Source organism: Ovis aries, chromosome 18 (assembly GCF_016772045.2).
Source record: "Ovis aries strain OAR_USU_Benz2616 breed Rambouillet chromosome 18, ARS-UI_Ramb_v3.0, whole genome shotgun sequence".
NCBI lineage: Eukaryota > Metazoa > Chordata > Mammalia > Artiodactyla > Bovidae > Ovis > Ovis aries.
The window spans coordinates 5380828-5399915 of record NC_056071.1 but is presented as its reverse complement, the minus strand read 5'-3'; the positions used below and the strand labels follow the sequence as shown (position 1 = coordinate 5399915).

At 39.0% G+C, this 19088-nt stretch overlaps 1 protein-coding gene across 2 annotated transcripts in view; it reads left to right on the top strand.

Moving 5' to 3' along the window:
- ASB7 (ankyrin repeat and SOCS box containing 7) overlaps nucleotides 1–19088 on the top strand; it is a 68849-nt gene that overhangs the window by 32220 nt on the left and 17541 nt on the right. For both annotated transcript variants that reach the window (XM_004017712.5, XM_012098320.5), the window contains exon 5: nucleotides 7448–8053. In XM_004017712.5, coding sequence (XP_004017761.1) covers nucleotides 7448–8053 — 606 coding nt within the window. The remainder of the gene's footprint in view (nucleotides 1–7447; nucleotides 8054–19088) is intronic.

The following is a 19088-nucleotide window of genomic DNA, read 5'->3' as shown; positions in this document are numbered from 1 at the left end:
TTTTTTTTTTTTTTTTTTTTTTTTAAATTTTAAAATCTTTAATTCTTACATGCATTCCCAAACATGAACCCCCCTCCCACCTTCCTCCCCATAACATCTTTCTGGGTCATCCCCATGCACCAGCCCCAAGCATGCTGCATCCTGCGTCAGACATAGACTGGCGATTCAATTCACATGATAGTATACATGTTAGAATGTCATTCTCCCAAATCATCCCACCCTCTCCCTCTCCCTCTGAGTCCAAAAGTCCGTTATACACATCTGTGTCTCTTTCCCTGTCTTGCATACAGGGTCGTCATTGCCATCTTCCTAAATTCCATATATATGTGTTAGTATACTGTATTGGTGTTTTCTTTCTGGCTTACTTCACTCTGTATAATCGGCTCCAGTTTCATCCATCTCATCAGAACTGATTCAAATGAATTCTTTTTAACGGCTGAGTAATACTCCATTGTGTATATGTACCACAGCTTTCTTATCCATTCATCTGCTGATGGACATCTAGGTTGTTTCCATGTCCTGGCTATTATAAACAGTGCTGCGATGAACATTGGGGTACATGTGTCTCTTTCAATTCTGGTTTCCTCGGTGTGTATGCCCAGCAGTGGGATTGCTGGGTCATAAGGTAGATCTATTTGCAATTTTTAAGGAATCTCCACACTGTTTTCCATAGTGGCTGTACTAGTTTGCATTCCCACCAACAGTGTAGGAGGGTTCCCTTTCTCCACACCCTCGCCAGCATTTATTGCTTGCAGATTTTTGGATCGCAGCCATTCTGACTGGTGTGAAGTGGTACCTCATTGTGGTTTTGATTTGCATTTCTCTAATAATGAGTGATGTTGAGCATCTTTTCATGTGTTTGTTAGCCATCCGTATGTCTTCTTTGGAGAAATGTCTATTTAGTTCTTTGGCCCATTTTTTGATTGGGTCGTTTATTTTTCTGGAGTTGAGCTGCAGAAGTTGCTTGTATATTTTTGAGATTAGTTGTTTGTCAGTTGCTTCATTTGCTATTATTTTCTCCCATTCAGAAGGCTGTCTTTTCACCTTGCTTATATTTTCCTTTGTTGTGCAGAAGCTTTTAATTTTAATTAGATCCCATTTGTTTATTTTTGCTTTGATTTCCAGAATTCTGGGAGGTGGATCATAGAGGATCCTGCTGTGATTTATGTCTGAGAGTGTTTTGCCTATGTTCTCCTCTAGGAGTTTTATAGTTTCTGATCTTACATTTAGATCTTTAATCCATTTTGAGTTTATTTTTGTGTGCGGTGTTAGAAAGTGATCTAGTTTCATTCTTTTACAAGTGGTTGACCAGTTTTCCCAGCACCACTTGTTAAAGAGATTGTCTTTACTCCATTGTATATTCTTGCCTCCTTTGTCAAAGATAAGGTGTCCATATGTGTGTGGATTTATCTCTGGGCTTTCTATTTTGTTCCATTGATCTATATGTCTGTCTTTGTGCCAGTACCATACTGTCTTGATGACTGTGGCTTTGTAGTAGAGCCTGAAGTCAGGCAAGTTGATTCCTCCAGTTCCATTCTTCTTTCTCAAGATTGCTTTGGCTATTCGAGGTTTTTTGTATTTCCATACAAATCTTGAAATGATTTGTTCTAGTTCTGTGAAAAATGTGGCTGGTAGCTTGATAGGGATTGCATTGAATTTGTAAATTGCTTTGGGTAGTATACTCATTTTCACTATATTGATTCTTCCAATCCATGAACATGGTATATTTCTCCATCTATTAGTGTCCTCTTTGATTTCTTTCATCAGTGTTTTATAGTTTTCTATATATAGGTCTTTAGTTTCTTTAGGTAGATATATTCCTAAGTATTTTATTCTTTTCGTTGCAATGGTGAATGGAATTGTTTCCTTAATTTCTTTTTCTACTTTCTCATTATTCGTGTATAGGAATGCAAGGGATTTCTGTGTGTTGATTTTATATCCTGCAACTTTACTATATTCATTGATGATCTCTAGTAATTTTCTGGTGGAGTCTTTAGGGTTTTCCATGTAGAGGATCATGTCATCTGCAAACAGTGAGAGTTTTACTTCTTCTTTTCCGATTTGGATTCCTTTTATTTCTTTTTCTGCTCTGATTGCTGTTGGCCAAAACAGTTTTAAAGAAAGTTTGAGGATGTTACCTGCTATCAAAACTTGCTATAAAGCTCCAGTAATCAAGATAATCAGGTATTGGTGTATGGATACACTTTTAGATTGGTGAAACAGAATAGAGTTCAGAAATAGATCCACACTTGTATGGTAAACTATTTTGTTGCAAAGGCACCAGGATAAATAATTGAGGAAAAGGTAGTCTTTTAAACAAATTTGTTTGTTGTTCATTTGCTAAGTTGTGTCCGACGCTTTGCAACCGCATAAACTATAGTGCCCCAGGTTTCCCTTTCCTTCACTATCTCCTGGAGTTTGCTCAGACTCAGATCCATTGAGTCAGTGATGCCACCCAACCATCTCATCCTCTGACGCCCCCTTCTTCTCCTGTCCACAATCTTTCCCAGCATCAGGGTGTTGGAGCTTCAGCATCAGTCCTCCCAGTGAATATTCAGGGTTGATTTCCTTTAGGATTGACTAGTTTGATCTCCTTGCTGTCCAAGGGACGCTCAAGAGTCTTCTCCAACACCGCAATTCAAAAGCATCAATTCTTTAGCATTCAACCTTCCTTATGGTCCAACGCTCACATCTGTACATGACTGCTGGAAAAACCATAGCTTTGACTATGTAAACCTTTGTCGGCAAAGTGATTTCTCTGCTTTTTGATTAACTGTCTAGTTTTATCATAGAAATGAGCAAGCATCATTTAATTTCATGGCTGCAGTCACTGTCCGCAGTGAGTATTTTTAGCCCAAGAAAATAAAATATGCCACTGTTTCCACTTTTTCCCCTTCTACTTGCCATAAAGTGATGGGACCGGATGCCATGATCTTTGTTTTTTCAGTGTTGAGTTTTAAGCCAGCTTTTTCACTCTCCTCTTTTACCTTCATCAAGAGGCTCTTTAGTTCACTACTTCCTCTTCACTTTCTGCCATTAGAGTGGTATCAACTGCATATCTGAGGCTGTTGATATTTTTCCCAACATCTTGATTCCAGCTTGTGATTCATCCAGCCTGGCATTTTGCATGATATATTCTATATAGTAGTTAAATAAGCAGGGTTACAGTGTACAGCCTTGACGTGTTCCTTTCCCAATTTTGAATCAGTCTGTTGTTCCATGACTGGTTCTAACTGTTGCTTCTTGACCTGCGTACAGGTTCTCAGTAGACAGGTAAAATGGTCTGGTATTCCCATCTCTTTAAGCATTTTCCTCTTGTTTGTTGTGATCCACACAGTCAGAGGCTTTCGTGTAGTCAATAAGCAGAATTAGGTAAATGTTTTTCTGGAATTCCCTTGCTTTTTCTGATACAGCAGATGCTGACAATTTGATATCTTGTTCCTGTGCTTTTTCTAAATTCAACTTGTACATCTGAAAGTTCTTGCTTCCTGTAAACAAATGGTGCTTGAACCACTAATATGGAAAATAATGAACCTTGATCTGATGTTACAATCTACACCGAAACCAGCTAGCAGTGGATCATTGCTCTAAATATAAATGTTAAAGTTATGAAACTTTAGAAGAAAACACAAAATCTATTTTGTGTTAGGCAAAGATTTCTTAAACAGGACACAAAATGCACAAACCGTCAAAGAAAACAAATGACAGTAGACTTCATCAAAATTTAAAATTTTTGCCCTTCCAAAGACACATTATGTAAAGTGAAAAGGCAAGCAGTAGACTAGGAGAAAATACAAGACGAAAGGGCTTGTATCCAGAATATAGGTACAGTTAGGTTTCAAACTCAGTCATGAGTAAAAGTACATAATAAAAATGGGTAAATGATTTCAAGAGACACTCCACAAAAAGAAAGTATATAAATAAACCCAGTATCACTAGTCATTGGGGAATTGTATGTTAAAATCCCAGTAAGTTACCACCTTATACTCAACAGAACTGGTAAAATTAACATTGCTAATAATGCCAAGTGTTAGTGAAGATGTAGAACATTTGGAATTCTCATACATTGCTAGTGGGACTGTAATATTGTATAGTCATTTAGAAAAAGTTTGATACCTTTTTTAGGTTAAATTTACATTTAGGGCTTCTTAAGGGGCTCAGTGGTGGGGGGAAAAAAAAAAAAAAAAGATCCTTCTGCCAGTGCAGGAGATGTGGGAGACGCAAGTTTGATGCCTGAGTCGGGAAGGTCCCCTGGAGGAGGAAGTGGCAACCCACTCCAGTATTCTTGCTTGGAGAATTCCATGGGCAGAGGAGCCTGGTGGGCTACATTACAGTCTGTGGGGTCTCAAAGAGTTGGACACAAGTGAGCGACTGAAAAGTGAAAGTGAAAGTATTAGTTGCTCAGTTGTGTCTGACTATGTGACCCCACAGACCACAGCCCGCCAGGCTCCTCTGTCCGTGGAATCCTGCAAATCTACATTTAACATGTGACCCTGCAGTTCTCTCCTAGGTAGTTTCCCAAATGAAATGAAAACATATATCCACAGACTGTGTGAATGTTCACAGTAGTGTTATTGATTATAGCCTAGGAATAACCTGTTTGTCCATTTGCTAATGATTGTATAAATAAACTGTATATCCATAGTATGGAATATTGTTCAGCAGTACAAAGGGATGAACTTTTGATGAGCAACAAAAACATGGGGATGAATTTCAAAAACACTACAATGAATGAAGTCAGTCAAATGCAAAAGCCTAATACTCTAGGAAATTCGAGAAAGGCAAAGCATTAGTAGTTGCCTGGGGCCTAGAGTCTGGGCAGGGAATTGACTATAAAGGGGCAGGAAGGAACGTTTTAAGAGGATGGGAATATTGTGGTTGTGGTGGTTGGTAGTTACAGGTCTAATTCATCAGTTTGTCAACCTGTATACTTAAAATGTCTCAGTTTTATTGTCCTGTGGTAAAGCTGTTGGAAACAATACTATAGGGAATGTTTCTCTGCTTTTATTTATATATATTGCTAAACTTTTCAATAAGTTTAAATGGGTTTCTTGAGACTTCTGGAGTTTGTATTATTTAATACAAATGGGGGAGAAAGTTGCTGAAGTGAACAAAGTTACAAGGTTGATGGGGTTGCTGTGTTTGGTGTTCAGGGAAAGCTTTTCTGATGAAGAAACATTTGAACAGACACAGATGAAATGAATTTAGTTAAGTCAAAGAAAGTTAAGTCAAAGAAAGTCTTGCCTGTTTCTTATAGAATTTTATGTTTTGTAGTTTCTACTACATTTAAGATTTTTTCTTATTGCATTGGCTAATAATAATTTTTGTTTTCATCTTTGTCTTATATTTTCCATGTTAATTTCTTGAGAAAAGTTAACTGTACAGATTTTACGTGTTGTTAACCTACAGTCTTCATTCTATGCTTTGTTTCCAGTATGTGCTCAAATAATGCATTTTTATGAGTTTTACTTAGAATAAACAGATCATTGCTGTATTTGTTAATATTTGTTTTTCCTAGCTCAGTATAGCACTAAGTTATAAGTAGAACCAAAAAAAAAAAAAACCTGAAGTGAAAAATCAAAGATGCAAGTGCAGGTTCATGTCACATAATTTTAGTTTTACTGTAAAATAACACATGAGACTATTTGCTGGTACCTTTAAAGGCACCCATGGTAGATGAAAGGTGGGAGAAGTGCAAGTATTCTTGAATTTCACTAACAGATGAGAGACAATGTTTGGAAACAGTTGATTGGTTGGATAGAGATTAGAAATGACTGTCTTGACAAGATTTACAGTTTTGTTTGAATAGTAAAGGTTCTTTTAGATTTCATTCATGTCCTCACTCACTCTAGATAAGTAAGGTATCTGGAAAAAACTTGAGGGCATCATGTCAAAATGGAAACATTAGGAGCCCGTGTTCACATCTTACCAGTAGATGGCAGCAATGTGCTTTGTTTAAATGTTCTTGCTTTTTTTTTTTTTTTTAAGTCGCAACTTGAAACTATACTATATAGTTTTCTTTTAGTGAAAAGCAGGACAGATACGATACCCTTTTTTTCTTTAAACACATAAAAGTCTTATTACTATTGTATAATATCAGTTTATATGAAATAATTTTAGAAATTCAACTGATATAACTTGCCTAAAAAGTGCTAACATTGTATAGCTTTTGTTGTAACTACTTCTTAATTGAAATCTGTATTTTCCACAGTATTATTACTATTTTACATATACTTTTCTGCCTCATAGGTTTTTCTAAGAGCTGAAACTGTCATAAAATGTTACAGAACTAAAAACTATTTTTACTAAACAATACAGGAGTGTTTAATCACGTAACTGTGGAGGCTTTTTCTTTGTTTATTTGAAAAACACTCGTGAATTTTTCTCTTTCATGAACAAAGAAAAAATTAAGGGTGACTTTTATAAGAAGAAAACATTTTACTCTTAGGTAGTTAGGTCCAACCAGTTATCTTTGCATGGACTTGCTGGCCTCCGTTCCCGTCACTTCCGTAAGTGACCTGTCTGCAGTGAATAAAGGTTCTTTCCCCTCTTCTGCCCCCTGCCCAGGAAGGCCAGTGGGATGAGAGCAGTGCAGAACTGACTCTCAGGTTCAGGAAGGATTGGGAACAGGGGACAGAAGTCTCTGGCTTGAGGAGACACATAGCTGATAAATCATTTTAGTTTCTGTCTTCTCTTTTATTTCGAGAAATCTGTGGATTTAGAAGAGAGGTTTGGAACTGTTTTAGAAAATAATATTTACACAGTGCTGAAGTTTCTCCCAATTTTTCACTCAATGTGTGCTGCCTAATTCCTAAAAACTCCAGAGTTCTTACAAAACAAAGAATTCAGAATTGACTTTTATCTTATAGAAACATGATTTATCAAGATCACTTAACATATACCTTACATACTTTGAAATTTTTATAGACCACAAAAAACTTTTTTTTTTTTTACCTAATATACCCTAAAATAACACAGTCTGCCAGACCACAGTACATCCGTAATTTAGAGCAGCAGATGTTGCTACACATGCTTCTTTTTAAGACCAAGAAGCAGCACAAGAGAAAATAAAACAAAAAGTTCAAAACAGAAGAGAAACATGAAACAGTGCAGAGATGAGGGAGTTGGGAGGCCAAGGGCAGCTGGTTAGATTAGCAGAGCGAAGGGGTGTGGCGATCAGAGCTCTGTGTTGGCTGTATTTATCTTTTAAATGCTTTGTAAGTCGTATGCTCATCCTGTTAATCCAGGTTTGATGGCTTTCTACTAAAATTTATTTTCCATTAAAACTACTTCAATTAAGCTGAAGCAAGAAGGACTTGATGCTCATTATGTGTTTAATCATTCCCCATTTCATGTGAGAATTGGCTAAGATGTGCTGTGCCACGGCAGAATTTGTTGCTTTCTCTCCCAGAGTCTGCTAATGTTTTCATTTTGGTTTTAACTCTAGCTGATCCCACAGTTAAGGACTTAATCGGAGGCTTCACTGCTCTTCATTATGCAGCCATGCATGGCCGGGCCCGGATTGCACGCCTGATGTTAGAATCTGAATACAGGAGCGACATTATTAATGCAAAAAGCAATGATGGCTGGACTCCCCTTCATGTGGCCGCTCACTATGGTAGGGACTCATTTGTCCGACTCCTACTGGAGTTCAAGGCTGAGGTTGACCCGCTCAGTGATAAAGGTACAACGCCGCTTCAGCTCGCCATTATCCGAGAGCGGTCAAGCTGTGTGAAAATCCTCCTGGACCACAACGCCAACATCGACATTCAGAACGGTTTCCTGTTGAGATACGCTGTGATTAAAAGCAATCACTCTTATTGCCGAATGTTCCTCCAGAGAGGAGCAGACACAAACTTGGGTCGCTTAGAAGATGGACAGACTCCTTTACATTTGTCTGCCCTTAGGGACGATGTGCTCTGTGCACGGATGTTATATAATTACGGAGCGGACACGAACACAAGGAACTATGAAGGACAGACCCCATTGGCTGTTTCAATAAGCATTTCTGGAAGTAGTCGACCGTGTTTGGATTTCTTACAAGAAGTCACAAGTATGTAATTTAATTATTGCTATTATTACATTTAAGAATTTTTTTTGCTTCTTCTGAGGAGCTTAAGGTGTTTTTACAACTTAAAATGACCAGATGTTAATGATTCTTGTTAGCCCTGCTCTTTCCACTCATCTGAAATGAAAAAGAAAGCTCTGTATCACAGGATTTCATAAAAATAATCAATTGTGTTACTAAAAGTAAATAGGCATAGATAGGATGAGAGAAAAATTGGCGAAAAGGATGCAGAGAGAGGAATTTTTTAAATAGAGATCAATACGAGAACAGGGCATTTCCTACTAGTCATAAACATAGTCTTTCCAGGCTTTCATGAAATTGAGAATGAGGAATTAGAAGGAGAATTTTGGATCTTAGCATCCTTAGCTATGGAAGTGTCTTAGAATTTGTGCTTTATTCCTAAGCTGTGCTCGTGTTTTATCATTCCGTTTCTGCTTCTTTACAGTGTGAACACACGTGGAATGGAATAGCAGTGTTATTTGTTAGGCATCCTAGGAGTACAGATTAAGGATGCTAGATATTAGAAATGGTTGTAAGGAAAAGTTTGTTCCCAGTAGGAAATTTGGTGCCACTGTCCCTGGCCCACATAGGACAGTGTAACCGGCCTGTTTTCGTGTAGGTGCCTTATTTTTAAGCTGCAAAGTGTGTGGCCTGCTGCGTTAATGGTGCCTGTGTTATTTTTCGGATGGAGGAATTGGTTTGTGTGGAGCAGCCACCCTCTCCTCTCAGACTTCCTCGTGGGTACTCTCAGAGCTTCATATTCAACATGAAGCTATCGTCTCTAAACGCAGCGTTTTGTCTACTGTACTTTTTAATGAATTCCCCTTTCCTCAACTAATTTTTATGTTTCATTCATTGTTATAGAAGAAGAAAGACATTCTAGGTGCCAAGTAGTAGAGGATTAGGAGCTTACCTGACCTGCTTGTAAATAATCCACTGTCCTTGGAACTGAATTTGGGAGTAGAAAATTTATGAAGAAATGAGGTATAATTTGGATTTTGTTTATTCATAAGAAAGACAGGATGAAATTATTACCACTGAGTATATTCAGACTCAAGCATAAAAAAAATGACACTTGGGGTCTAACCCGTGCTGTCCACAGAGCGTTCAGTGATGATGGAAATGGCCTCTGTGCTGGCCACTGTGGCAGCCACTAGCCCCATGTGGCTGTTGAGCACTGATTTTGTGGCAGGTGCCACACAGGAAATGGATTTTATTGTACTTAAAAATTATTTAAATATCCGCAAGTGTCGTCTTCTTCAGCACAGATGTGTCTGCCTTGGGGGAGGTATTTTGGGGTGTCTGGTAGGTGAGCCCTTGCAGAAAGCTTTTGAGACACAGTATTGTACTCAGAGACAGGAGGTGCTGTGTGTGCTGATTCCTCCCTGCTGGCTTCAGATCCAGGCCATATTTTAGGAAAAGACTGCAGCAAAAGTTCAACTGCTGGTTCTTTCAGCAAATATTCTAGTAGTTTTCAGTTACAGACTGATGGGGTGTTGGTGTTGTGAAAGATAAAATTACTCTTGGACTTCAGGTTAGAATGCTGTCGTGTGTATAGCCTGTACAGTGTATCTTATACATAAATTCTGCTTCTTGTTTTTGTTGCTTTCACTTTGATACTAGATTACTTGGCTGCCTTCAGGAAGGCATGTTACACACATAAATGCCGCAGCCTGTTAAATACTTTGATCAGTGGTCAATGGCGTAGACTAGCACTCAACTGACTAGACTTCACTCCAGCCCTAACTCAACTGCAGACTACCTGTGACCTTGGGTGGGTTTGCTAACTGCTCTGTGCCTCAGTGTCCTTATCTTAAAGTTACAGTAATCATATCTGTCTTACAGGCTTGTTGTGAGGATTGAATGAGTTAATATGTATAAAGCACTTAAAACAATACTTGGCACATTATAAGTGCTATGTGTGTGTGTGTTTGTTTGTTTGTTTTTTAAGAAAATAAAGTATTAAATGAAGGTGGACGAACAGCAGGGCCTGACTTGCTACCTACAGATCAAATCCCTTAGAGTCTTATTCTTCCCTGCCTGTTTTCAGCTCTCTAAATTGTGGTGCGGTCTGCATGTGGAGACAGGCGGCCAGAGGGATGGGAGGAGCCGCCCCTTTGTCCCCAGCCCTTTGGAGCTGTTCAGCTCCACCATGGAGTGCTGCTGAAGAGCAAGTGATGAGTTAAAAAGAGATTCACATGTACCTTTAAAATTAGGGCGGATAGAAAAATTGCCAGGCCTGCCTCTTTGTGTTTGAGTTCTCCACTGCACCTGGAGCAAAGCCGTGCACCTAGTAAGTCTGCAGAAAAGGTGGATTGGCTGACTGCAACCATAAGGATGGTGGCTTAGCAAACTTGGGATGCTTTTCAGAAGCGAAGGAACACCTGTCCTTGGAAGGCTGCAGTTAGCCTCTGTCTTCAGACGCTGCGACGTAATTCAGTACCTCTTGCCTTTGCCATCAGTGGTGTTTTCTGCCAAAAGCAAATGAAGTGTTTCTGCTTCACCTGTGCATTATTTATGAGGTTTTCTTTTTCCTAGTGTGCTGGAAGGACCAACTGTAACTGATGGCTCATTGGAGCTCTGTACTGGCTCTCTTGAAAACAAGAGTGAAAAACGGTTGGGTGGTTCAGGGAGCATCAGGTTAAATCCCTGAGCTCCTTCCCATCTGTGCTGCTGCCGAGCCCCTGCTCCCTCAGCCACACGTCCTCGGCCTCTGATCTGAGAACTCAGACTCCTGAGGTGTAAGAACAGCGAAGGCACTCGGTGGTCTTTGTTCGGGGCCATATTAGTTTTCATTGTTCCATTTTGACAAGAGAGCACATTATTTAAATCGGAAGAGCTCAAAACAGTCATAATCTTAGAATCTAAAAGCTGTTGTGGCTTTTTAGAAAAATTGCCGTAAAACCTCTGATACATACTCCATGAAAACAGGGCAGGTCAAATGGCTTGGTTACAGAGTAGTATCTGCAGGTGCCTTGTTGATCACAGTAGAGGGAGAAGCCACAGAAAGCTGCTCTTACTCTACAGACAGACTTCCAGAAACCTCTGCCTTCTTGAATGTCCGGAACTCAAAGTGGTCTCCTCCAGAAAGCCAGTCGACTTTTTTGTGCCCGGGAATAATGAATACAACCAAGAAGAGCCAAAGATCATACCTAGAGCGTGAGCATCACCTTGCTGAGGGAAAGCTGTTTCCTCCTTAGAGAAGCTAGTTTTTGGTCTCTTAGTTCTTTTACTGGGAAAAAAAGAAAAAGCAGAGTGGAGCAAATAAACTAAAGACACAGTAAGTGCGAGCAGTGAAGATGTGACCGGTGACAGGAAGAAGTGGTGGTGATGACAGGCAGCAGCAGGCGTCCTGCTGGAGACCCCTTACGGAGGCCTGCTGAGCACACTCATTCTGAGGGTTGTGCCAGTGCATGCCGTTAATTAGAGTAATTTGTGTGTGTAGTTTGCACACGCACCATTATAGAGCTAAGAGGATCATGGAAATTCTGGCATTATAGGAAGGGGCAAAAATTCTCTAGCTGAAGAGCGGAGACTGTAGGAATGTTTGTCCAATTCAAAAGAAAAAAATTGACACGTATGCATAAGAAATGGCAAGCACAAGAAAATGTTCACGGAGGTACAAGACCAAAACTTCAAGAAAGATGGTTTCGAAAGGAAAGCTTCCCTTGAGGAAACCGGTCAATAATAAGGGAAACCTCCCTGAGCAATTGGATTGTAAGCTGGTGCTCGTTTCCCCTTGTCAGTTCCCTGCCCTACAGTGTCAATTTCCCTAGTCAAAGAGGTGTTCAGAATGTGAAAGTCTTTTAGGAAAGAGAGACAAAGTCCATGAGAAAAGTATTGCCCTTTCCGCTGTTTCCTGCCTTACCCCCTACCCCCCCCCCCCAAATACCCACACTATGGTGAGAGGACTGTGGTGGGGAGATCAGGGAAACATTTATCCTCCAGGTGGGCTAGGGCTCTGGTGACGTCTCTCCGTTCGCGAGCAAACCTTTGTTGTGCCGTTTCCTGAGTGTCCGGCAGGTCAGTGTTCACACCCTCCTCCTGCCAGAGCCGCCAGGGGTCTCTCCCTGTGAGAAGCTGAGAGGGTCCCTGAAAGGACAGCTCAGAACACGTGAGCGGTTCCTACGACTGTGGCTTTCACTCCCAGGCTGGGCCACGCACAGAGCTTGGCCGCTTGTCTAAAAGACCACTTAAGTGTTCCTACTAGTTTGTGGCTCCAGTAGCTTCTGCCCCAAGTGCACCGATTTCAGCTCTGATTCTAGATCTATCTCTTTCTCCAGATTCGGTGGTGGAGGTTCGCCCTATACATCCATTTACTGATGAGTCCTAGATATGCCCTTGATGAGTTTGTTTCAGCTTTTTCTTCTTGTAAGGACTGGAGTGATTATGATTACTTCAAGTTCTCTTTTATGTTGGAGCTGAAACTAGAAGTCTGTTCATTGTTTTTATCATCTTTCACTTATATTGTGAAAGTCATCCACAATGTGAGAATCATCCTGTCCGCAGTCCCTAGGGCTGAGCAGCGTTTGCCCTCTTGGGTTCAGAGGCCTGTGGCTCCCTCTCGGCACCCTGACGGTTTCTCAGCGGGGCCTGTGTCTGGTTGCTGTTGCGTCAGCGGGGAGAGCAGACAATGGGCTCTTGCCCCAGCGTCTGACTTACCTGATAGGCTTGGGCAGGCCGCCTAGCCTCCCACCCGCCCCACGGGTCTGTGGCCTTCTCTGAAAATCGGGGGAATCAGAGTCTGTGCAGTCTCTCCTTTTAAAAATTCTTGCCAATAACCACTCGGGGAATAAAGGGAATGATATACTGCTGCTTGTGGTTTTATTTTTATTTTGTTTTTGGATTCATACAGAATGGTGTGGACTTTCAGGGGTCCTCAAGACATGAGATCAAAACTGATTTCATAAGAGTACTAAGATACTATTGGCCTCTTTGACTGCACTGACTTTGCACTGATGTGTAAGCGGCGGTGGCTGAAACAGCAGGCATTCATAAAGGCAGTGGCCCCAGAGGCTGCTAGCAGTTGTGTTCTTCACCACAAGGCAGTCTGAGTAGAGTGTTCCAGATCCATTCAGGAATGTCTTTGATTTAATTTTAGTAAATCTTATCCATTTGAATGTGTACCTTTTTTAATATTCTATGGGATGGAAATTGAAAGTGTTCTTACTCTGTAACAAAGTGGGATTGAATTAAGAGAAAGTACATCTGTGATTTGTCTGATCTGAACCAGCAACTTTTTTTGATGGAATACCATATTTACCTAAAATACGAGATGGACAGCCGAGCTAGGCTTTGGTATTTGGTAGACATTTTCTTGAAAATGAATAAAGTTCACTTGTCACCTTAAGGAAAACAACTGAAAGTATTTATGATGAGCAACAAATTTTGTGCTTTCAAGTGAAAGTTAGAATTTTGAAAAGCTTATATTTGCCACTATGACATTGACAGTTTACCAATATGTACAACTTTTCAAAATCAGTAGAGCTGTTAACAAAAGTAATTTTTTGCTATCATGCAATGAATTGGGTCACCATTGGAAAGATGTACATGACTCAGGTAATCAGTGTTTTCCAAACGACTAATGCATGGTGTTACACAATCATGCATTGGGTAAAAGATCCCTTCAAAGGGCAAAACAGACCAATGGATTTTAATATGAAAGGGTATAAAAAAGTTCACTGATTTGGTGTCAGATTCCATATTGAATCTAACCTTAAAAAAACACCTCTTGTTGAGTTTTGGTGTAGTATCAAAGATCCATGATTTATCTATAAAGGCCATTAAGTCTCCCTTCCTTTTCCCACTACCAGTGTGAGTCTGGATCTTCTTCATTTACTTCAATCAAGACAGCATATTATTTGCAACATGGTGTGCAGAGGCAGGTCTCTGATTCCAGCTGTCTTCTCTGAAGCCAGACCTAAGAGATATTTGCAAAGATGTAAAACAGCACCACTCTTCTCATGAAATCTTTCTTGTTTTGGAAAGCAGCTTTTTTTTTTTTTCCATAAAAATTTATTTCAACTGATAATGAATTTTATAACTCTTACTTTAAGGAATCAGTATTTTAAAAATTTCTAGATTTGGTAAATATAGATAGATACAACACACATAATAGAGAAGGACATGGCAGCCCACTTCAGAATCCTTGCCTGGTGGGCTACAGTCCATGGAATTGCAAAGAGCTAGACACAACTTAGCAGTTCCACAACAACACAAGTAAATGAAAATTCTTTGAGGTCATCCAACTTTAAGAATGCAAAGAGGTCCTCAAACTGAAAAAGTTGAGACCTAGCAACGTTCAATTTCTGCATTCAAAATTTTAAGGACACCCTGTTAACCTAGTGTTCTAGGATTTAATGATTTTCTAACATATTTCCATTTGCAGTTAAAATCTGTGAATAAGATGGAGTGTTTTAAATTACTGCTTGGTCGATGCCAGCATACTTATTACTTAGGATCTGTAGAGAGAGATCAGTGATCATTCCATCAGATGCCCTGGGGGTAAAACAGGTTCATTATTTGTCAGTTTAGGAAATGAGTACCCTGAATTATAGATAGCAGTTTCAGTGATTCTCCATGCGCAGAAGCATATCAAAGGTGCCAAGGAGTCCTTGAGTAAGTCAACCACTTAACAAGGTTTTAAATACCTTGTTTATCTATCTATCTATCTATTTATTTTACATAGCATGGCAGGCTCTTGCATAAATTATTCTTAAGGCAGAGAATATGTCAGTTGGGTGTGTGTTTAATATTCAGAAGAGTCAAAGGTAATGTAATGATCTGTGTTTCTAGTAGTTGCTGTTACAGTACTTGAAGCAGCCACTAAATATGCTTTAGTGGTATGTCAAAGGTAGCGCTCATTATATTTTGATTTGTATGTTTTAAAGAATTAATAAAAGGAATTAATTATTTAAATTTTAAATAATTTTAATGTATTTGATAATTTAAGTACTTTATAATTTTAAAATGTTTATTTAAATAAAAATGCTTTAATGATTACACTGATCAGAAGGAATTTGAAAAATAAAGGGCTCATGTTTCTGAGAGAAAAACAGTTAGGTAAATGGGAATGAGTTGGATAAATTGTTTTGCAGTGACAATCTGTCAAGTACTTTTTTCAGTAATTTGAATTTACTTTTTAAAGTGATTTTAAGAAAGTGAAATTTAGGCTGTGACTTTCTCAGCTAAGTCCAGTACAGCAACAGGTGTGTAAGCAGGAGATCATAACAGCTCCTCTGCACTGGGGACCCTTATGCCTGTGTTCCTTTGAGATGCTTCTGTTACCAATTTCTTTGACTGTTTTTGTTTTTTTAGTATGACTTACCAAATAGTGATACTTTATAGCTCTTTGGAGAAATAATTTGTGTAACACATTTTAACTAAGATTATTTTTGATTATTGATTTTTCTTCTAATTGGGGATTTTGTTGCACTTCTGCATTGTAGTCTTCCTAGGTTATTTAGTCTCAATTATTAAAATTACTTTTAGAAATAAATAGTACACTGCATTTGTAATGGGCTAACCTTTATACTTAGCACTTTTCATCTTGGGTCAACATCTGCAGTGGTCTCCCAGTACCTCCGTTTTATCTGTTTCCCTTTTAAGATCCTACCATGAGCACGTTTCATTCTTTTGCTCTTGTCCCTGAACCCCCATCAAAAGGCTTGGTATGAAATGTGTTAAATCTTATTTTATAGGACAAAGGTAGTTGCTAGCTCACCTCAAAATAAGAATCACGGTGTTGAAAAATAAAAGGCTACTTTGATTTCGCTCTTGGATGCAATCCAGAATTACACAGCATCAGCTTGGATGATGCGGTACACAGTTCTAAGTCAGATTACACTACATTTTAAGGTTCTTTGATATAGAAAGTATGACCTTATTCTGTACCATTTCTATCATATTTGTATTACTTTGTTTCTTGTGTAGCCTTCTAAGGATTTCTGTTATTTGTTACAAAGCAATATGTGCTTTTCTTTGGCTTAAGGCAAATGCAGAGGTGGTCATGTCAAAAGGAGATATTTAATGCTTTAGGGTGTTTAATTTTTGAAATTATGCTGCAGCCCTGGTTTTGTAATTTGTTCTAGACTAAACCCTTCAAAAGCTGATTTCCTATTTTATACCAGCCCAATTATTACTAATGATGGGCTGCTTTAGCAAGTGGAAAGACTAATAACCCTTTGAAGTGTTATGTAATGCCATTGTAATTCATTAGTATGAATAATAGTTTGTAGTGTCTCTGCATCCCCCATAGCGTTTATAGTTGCTTAAATTATACTTTGTGTGTGTGTGTGTGTGAGATGTCTCCCCCAGGCCCACCCTATTGTAATCCCATGAACACGGCAGTTGCTGTTTAACAGCACAGGAAGGAGACACCTTGTAAACAGCATGTACGTGTATTGAGTTTTGTTGTTGTTGTCCCCTTTATTCTCTTTCTCTGCCTTCTTTTCCTCTGTCTCCTTCTTTCCTTTGCCCCTTTAATCTTTGGGACAGTGCATTTTTAAGCACATAGTAGGTGCTCAGTCAGTACTTTTGAGTGATGTGTTGACAAGAAAGTGAGTACAGGCACACCTTGGAGATATTGCGTGTTCTGTTCCAGACCACTGCAGTACAGGGAGGCAGGCAAATTGTTTGGTTTCCCAGCTCATAGAAAAGTTACGTTTATACTACACTGTAGTATACTGAGTGTGCAACATAGCATTTTGTCTAAAAAAAAAAAAAAAAAAGTAATAATGACATGCTTACCTTAACTTAAAAAGTACTTTATTACTAGAAGATGCAAATCATTATCTGAGCATTTAGCCAGTGGTAGTAGTAACTTCAAAAAAAAGATCACTGATCGCAGATAATAATAAAATAATAATCAAGAGATAATAGTACAATAATAGTGAAAATATTTGAAATACTGTAAGGATTACCAAAATGTGGTGCAAAAACATAAAGTGAGCAAATGCTGTTGGAAAAATGGCATTGATAGACTTGCTCAACTTAGAGTTACCACAAGCCTTCAGTTTGTAAAAATACAGTATCTACAAAGTGCAGTAAAATGAGGTACGCTTGTACTTCTTTCTTCAGTCATAATCTTCTGTTCCTAAAATGATTTTCCTGGGAAAAAATGGCTCCTTAAATAGTCTTGGAAATAGCAATGATTACAATGAGTAGTCTTTATTGCTTTTTATCATGTAGCCTGCTTTTCATCTAGTGCTACTACCTGCCAAGGTGAGGAAATAGCTGTGTATTTGTGGACACCCCTCACTTCATCACTGCACAAATTCTTCTACAAAGTTCCCCCATCTCTGCCTAATCCAAGTCACGTAGTGATTTCCAGAATACAATTTCCATCAGTTTGCCCAGAACTGGGCATCATGCTCCTTTACTATTAAACTGTCAACTCATTTTCTTAACCATCTTAGCAGCAGGAAAACAGAGCTCCTTCCAAGAAGGAGCCCTCTGCTTTTTTGAGAAAGAGAAGCAAAACATTATATCCTTCCAGTATTTAAAATTACTGATTTAACATATACCAAATACTCGATAACTCTTACTATATGCCTGGTCCTGTTGTAAGCACTTTACCAGAAGTAATTCTTCTTCTGCTTGTAAGGCCTATTGTGTAGGTCATCCTCAGTTCATAGATGTGGAAACCAAAGCAGAAGGCTAGGTAGCTCACCCAAGAGCTTCTGGGTCTAACAGTTGATGGTTTAACTGTGGCTTTTCCCATTGGAGGTATTTCTGCAAACAGGAGTTACATATGGTTAAGAAATCTTCAAAAGATTAGATTCCGCCCAAACATTGAGACTGCTACAACATACTGCTTAAGAAGAAGAGAATTCAGCAGCAAATTGAGTAAAGCTTTCTGATATTTAGGCATAGGAAGCACATTTTCCCCTGGAAAGGCTCATGCACCAGTATCTCTTGCGGATGGTGGCTTTTCTGTAGCTGTGTCCCTTGAATTCAAATTGCTGGCTCATCTTGGCCCTCTTGCGATTTATCACAGCCAATGAGCAGAGCCAGTGGCACTTGTAATATTGTGCCTGGGAAATTTTCTTACCTAGATTGTTAGGGCATTTCCAGTTTTCCCTTTACCTCATGTGACATGTTGCCAAACTATATCTTCCCTTGCCTCCAGCTTCTAGTAACATTTTAAAAACTTTTAGCCCTGACCATCAGCCTCATCAAAGCTCTTCCCCCTGCTGGGTCCCAATGACAAAGCTATCTAATTTAAAGATTTTTTTTTTTTTTTTAATGATAACACCCTACTTCCACATTCCAGAATCTCAGTTATCTAATGCTGCAAAATTGAGTGACTTAAAATGATAATAGTTGATTATTTTATTTCTCTGCGCCAAGCAATGTCATCTTGCTGGGGCCACTCCACCTTCCAAATGTCTCACTCTGATGGCTGGCTAGTTGTGCAGGCAGTGGCTGGGAGTTCAGCCTGGACTATTGGGCCGTGACCTTAGCTCCTTTTTTGACCTTAGCTCCCTTCTGTAGACTTAATGTCCTGGTGATAGTTGTGTGCCAAGAGTGAATGTCTCAAAAGCCAGTTGGGAGCTCTGATTTATGAGTTTCACCATAGTCAGGAGCTCACCCGGTTTCTAGGAGAGGGAACCCAGATACCGTCTCTTAACACTGAGGTATCCAGTCACGTTGTTAAAGAAGAGCGTGAGGTCTTTGGAGATGTTGTAGTCATCTTTGGAGAGTGTAATCTTCCACAAAAGAAGACCTTTTGTCTCCATCTTTTCTACCTTAGCTAAGCAAATTCCAATAATATAATAATATAATTTTTCCACATTGTTAGATGATATGTTTTCATTTAAGTATACATGTATATTTATATATGTCAATTTTATCTCATCTGTTTTGCCTTGAATACATTGTGGTGGTTCTTTTCATTAATACTGTACTTCAAAAGAACCTGCCATCTTTTAGGAAAATCAAATTCTTTAAAAAAAGATTCAAATATGATTGATACTCTGGTTTGCATTTATAGATCAAATAGTTTAAGCATTTGTTGAAA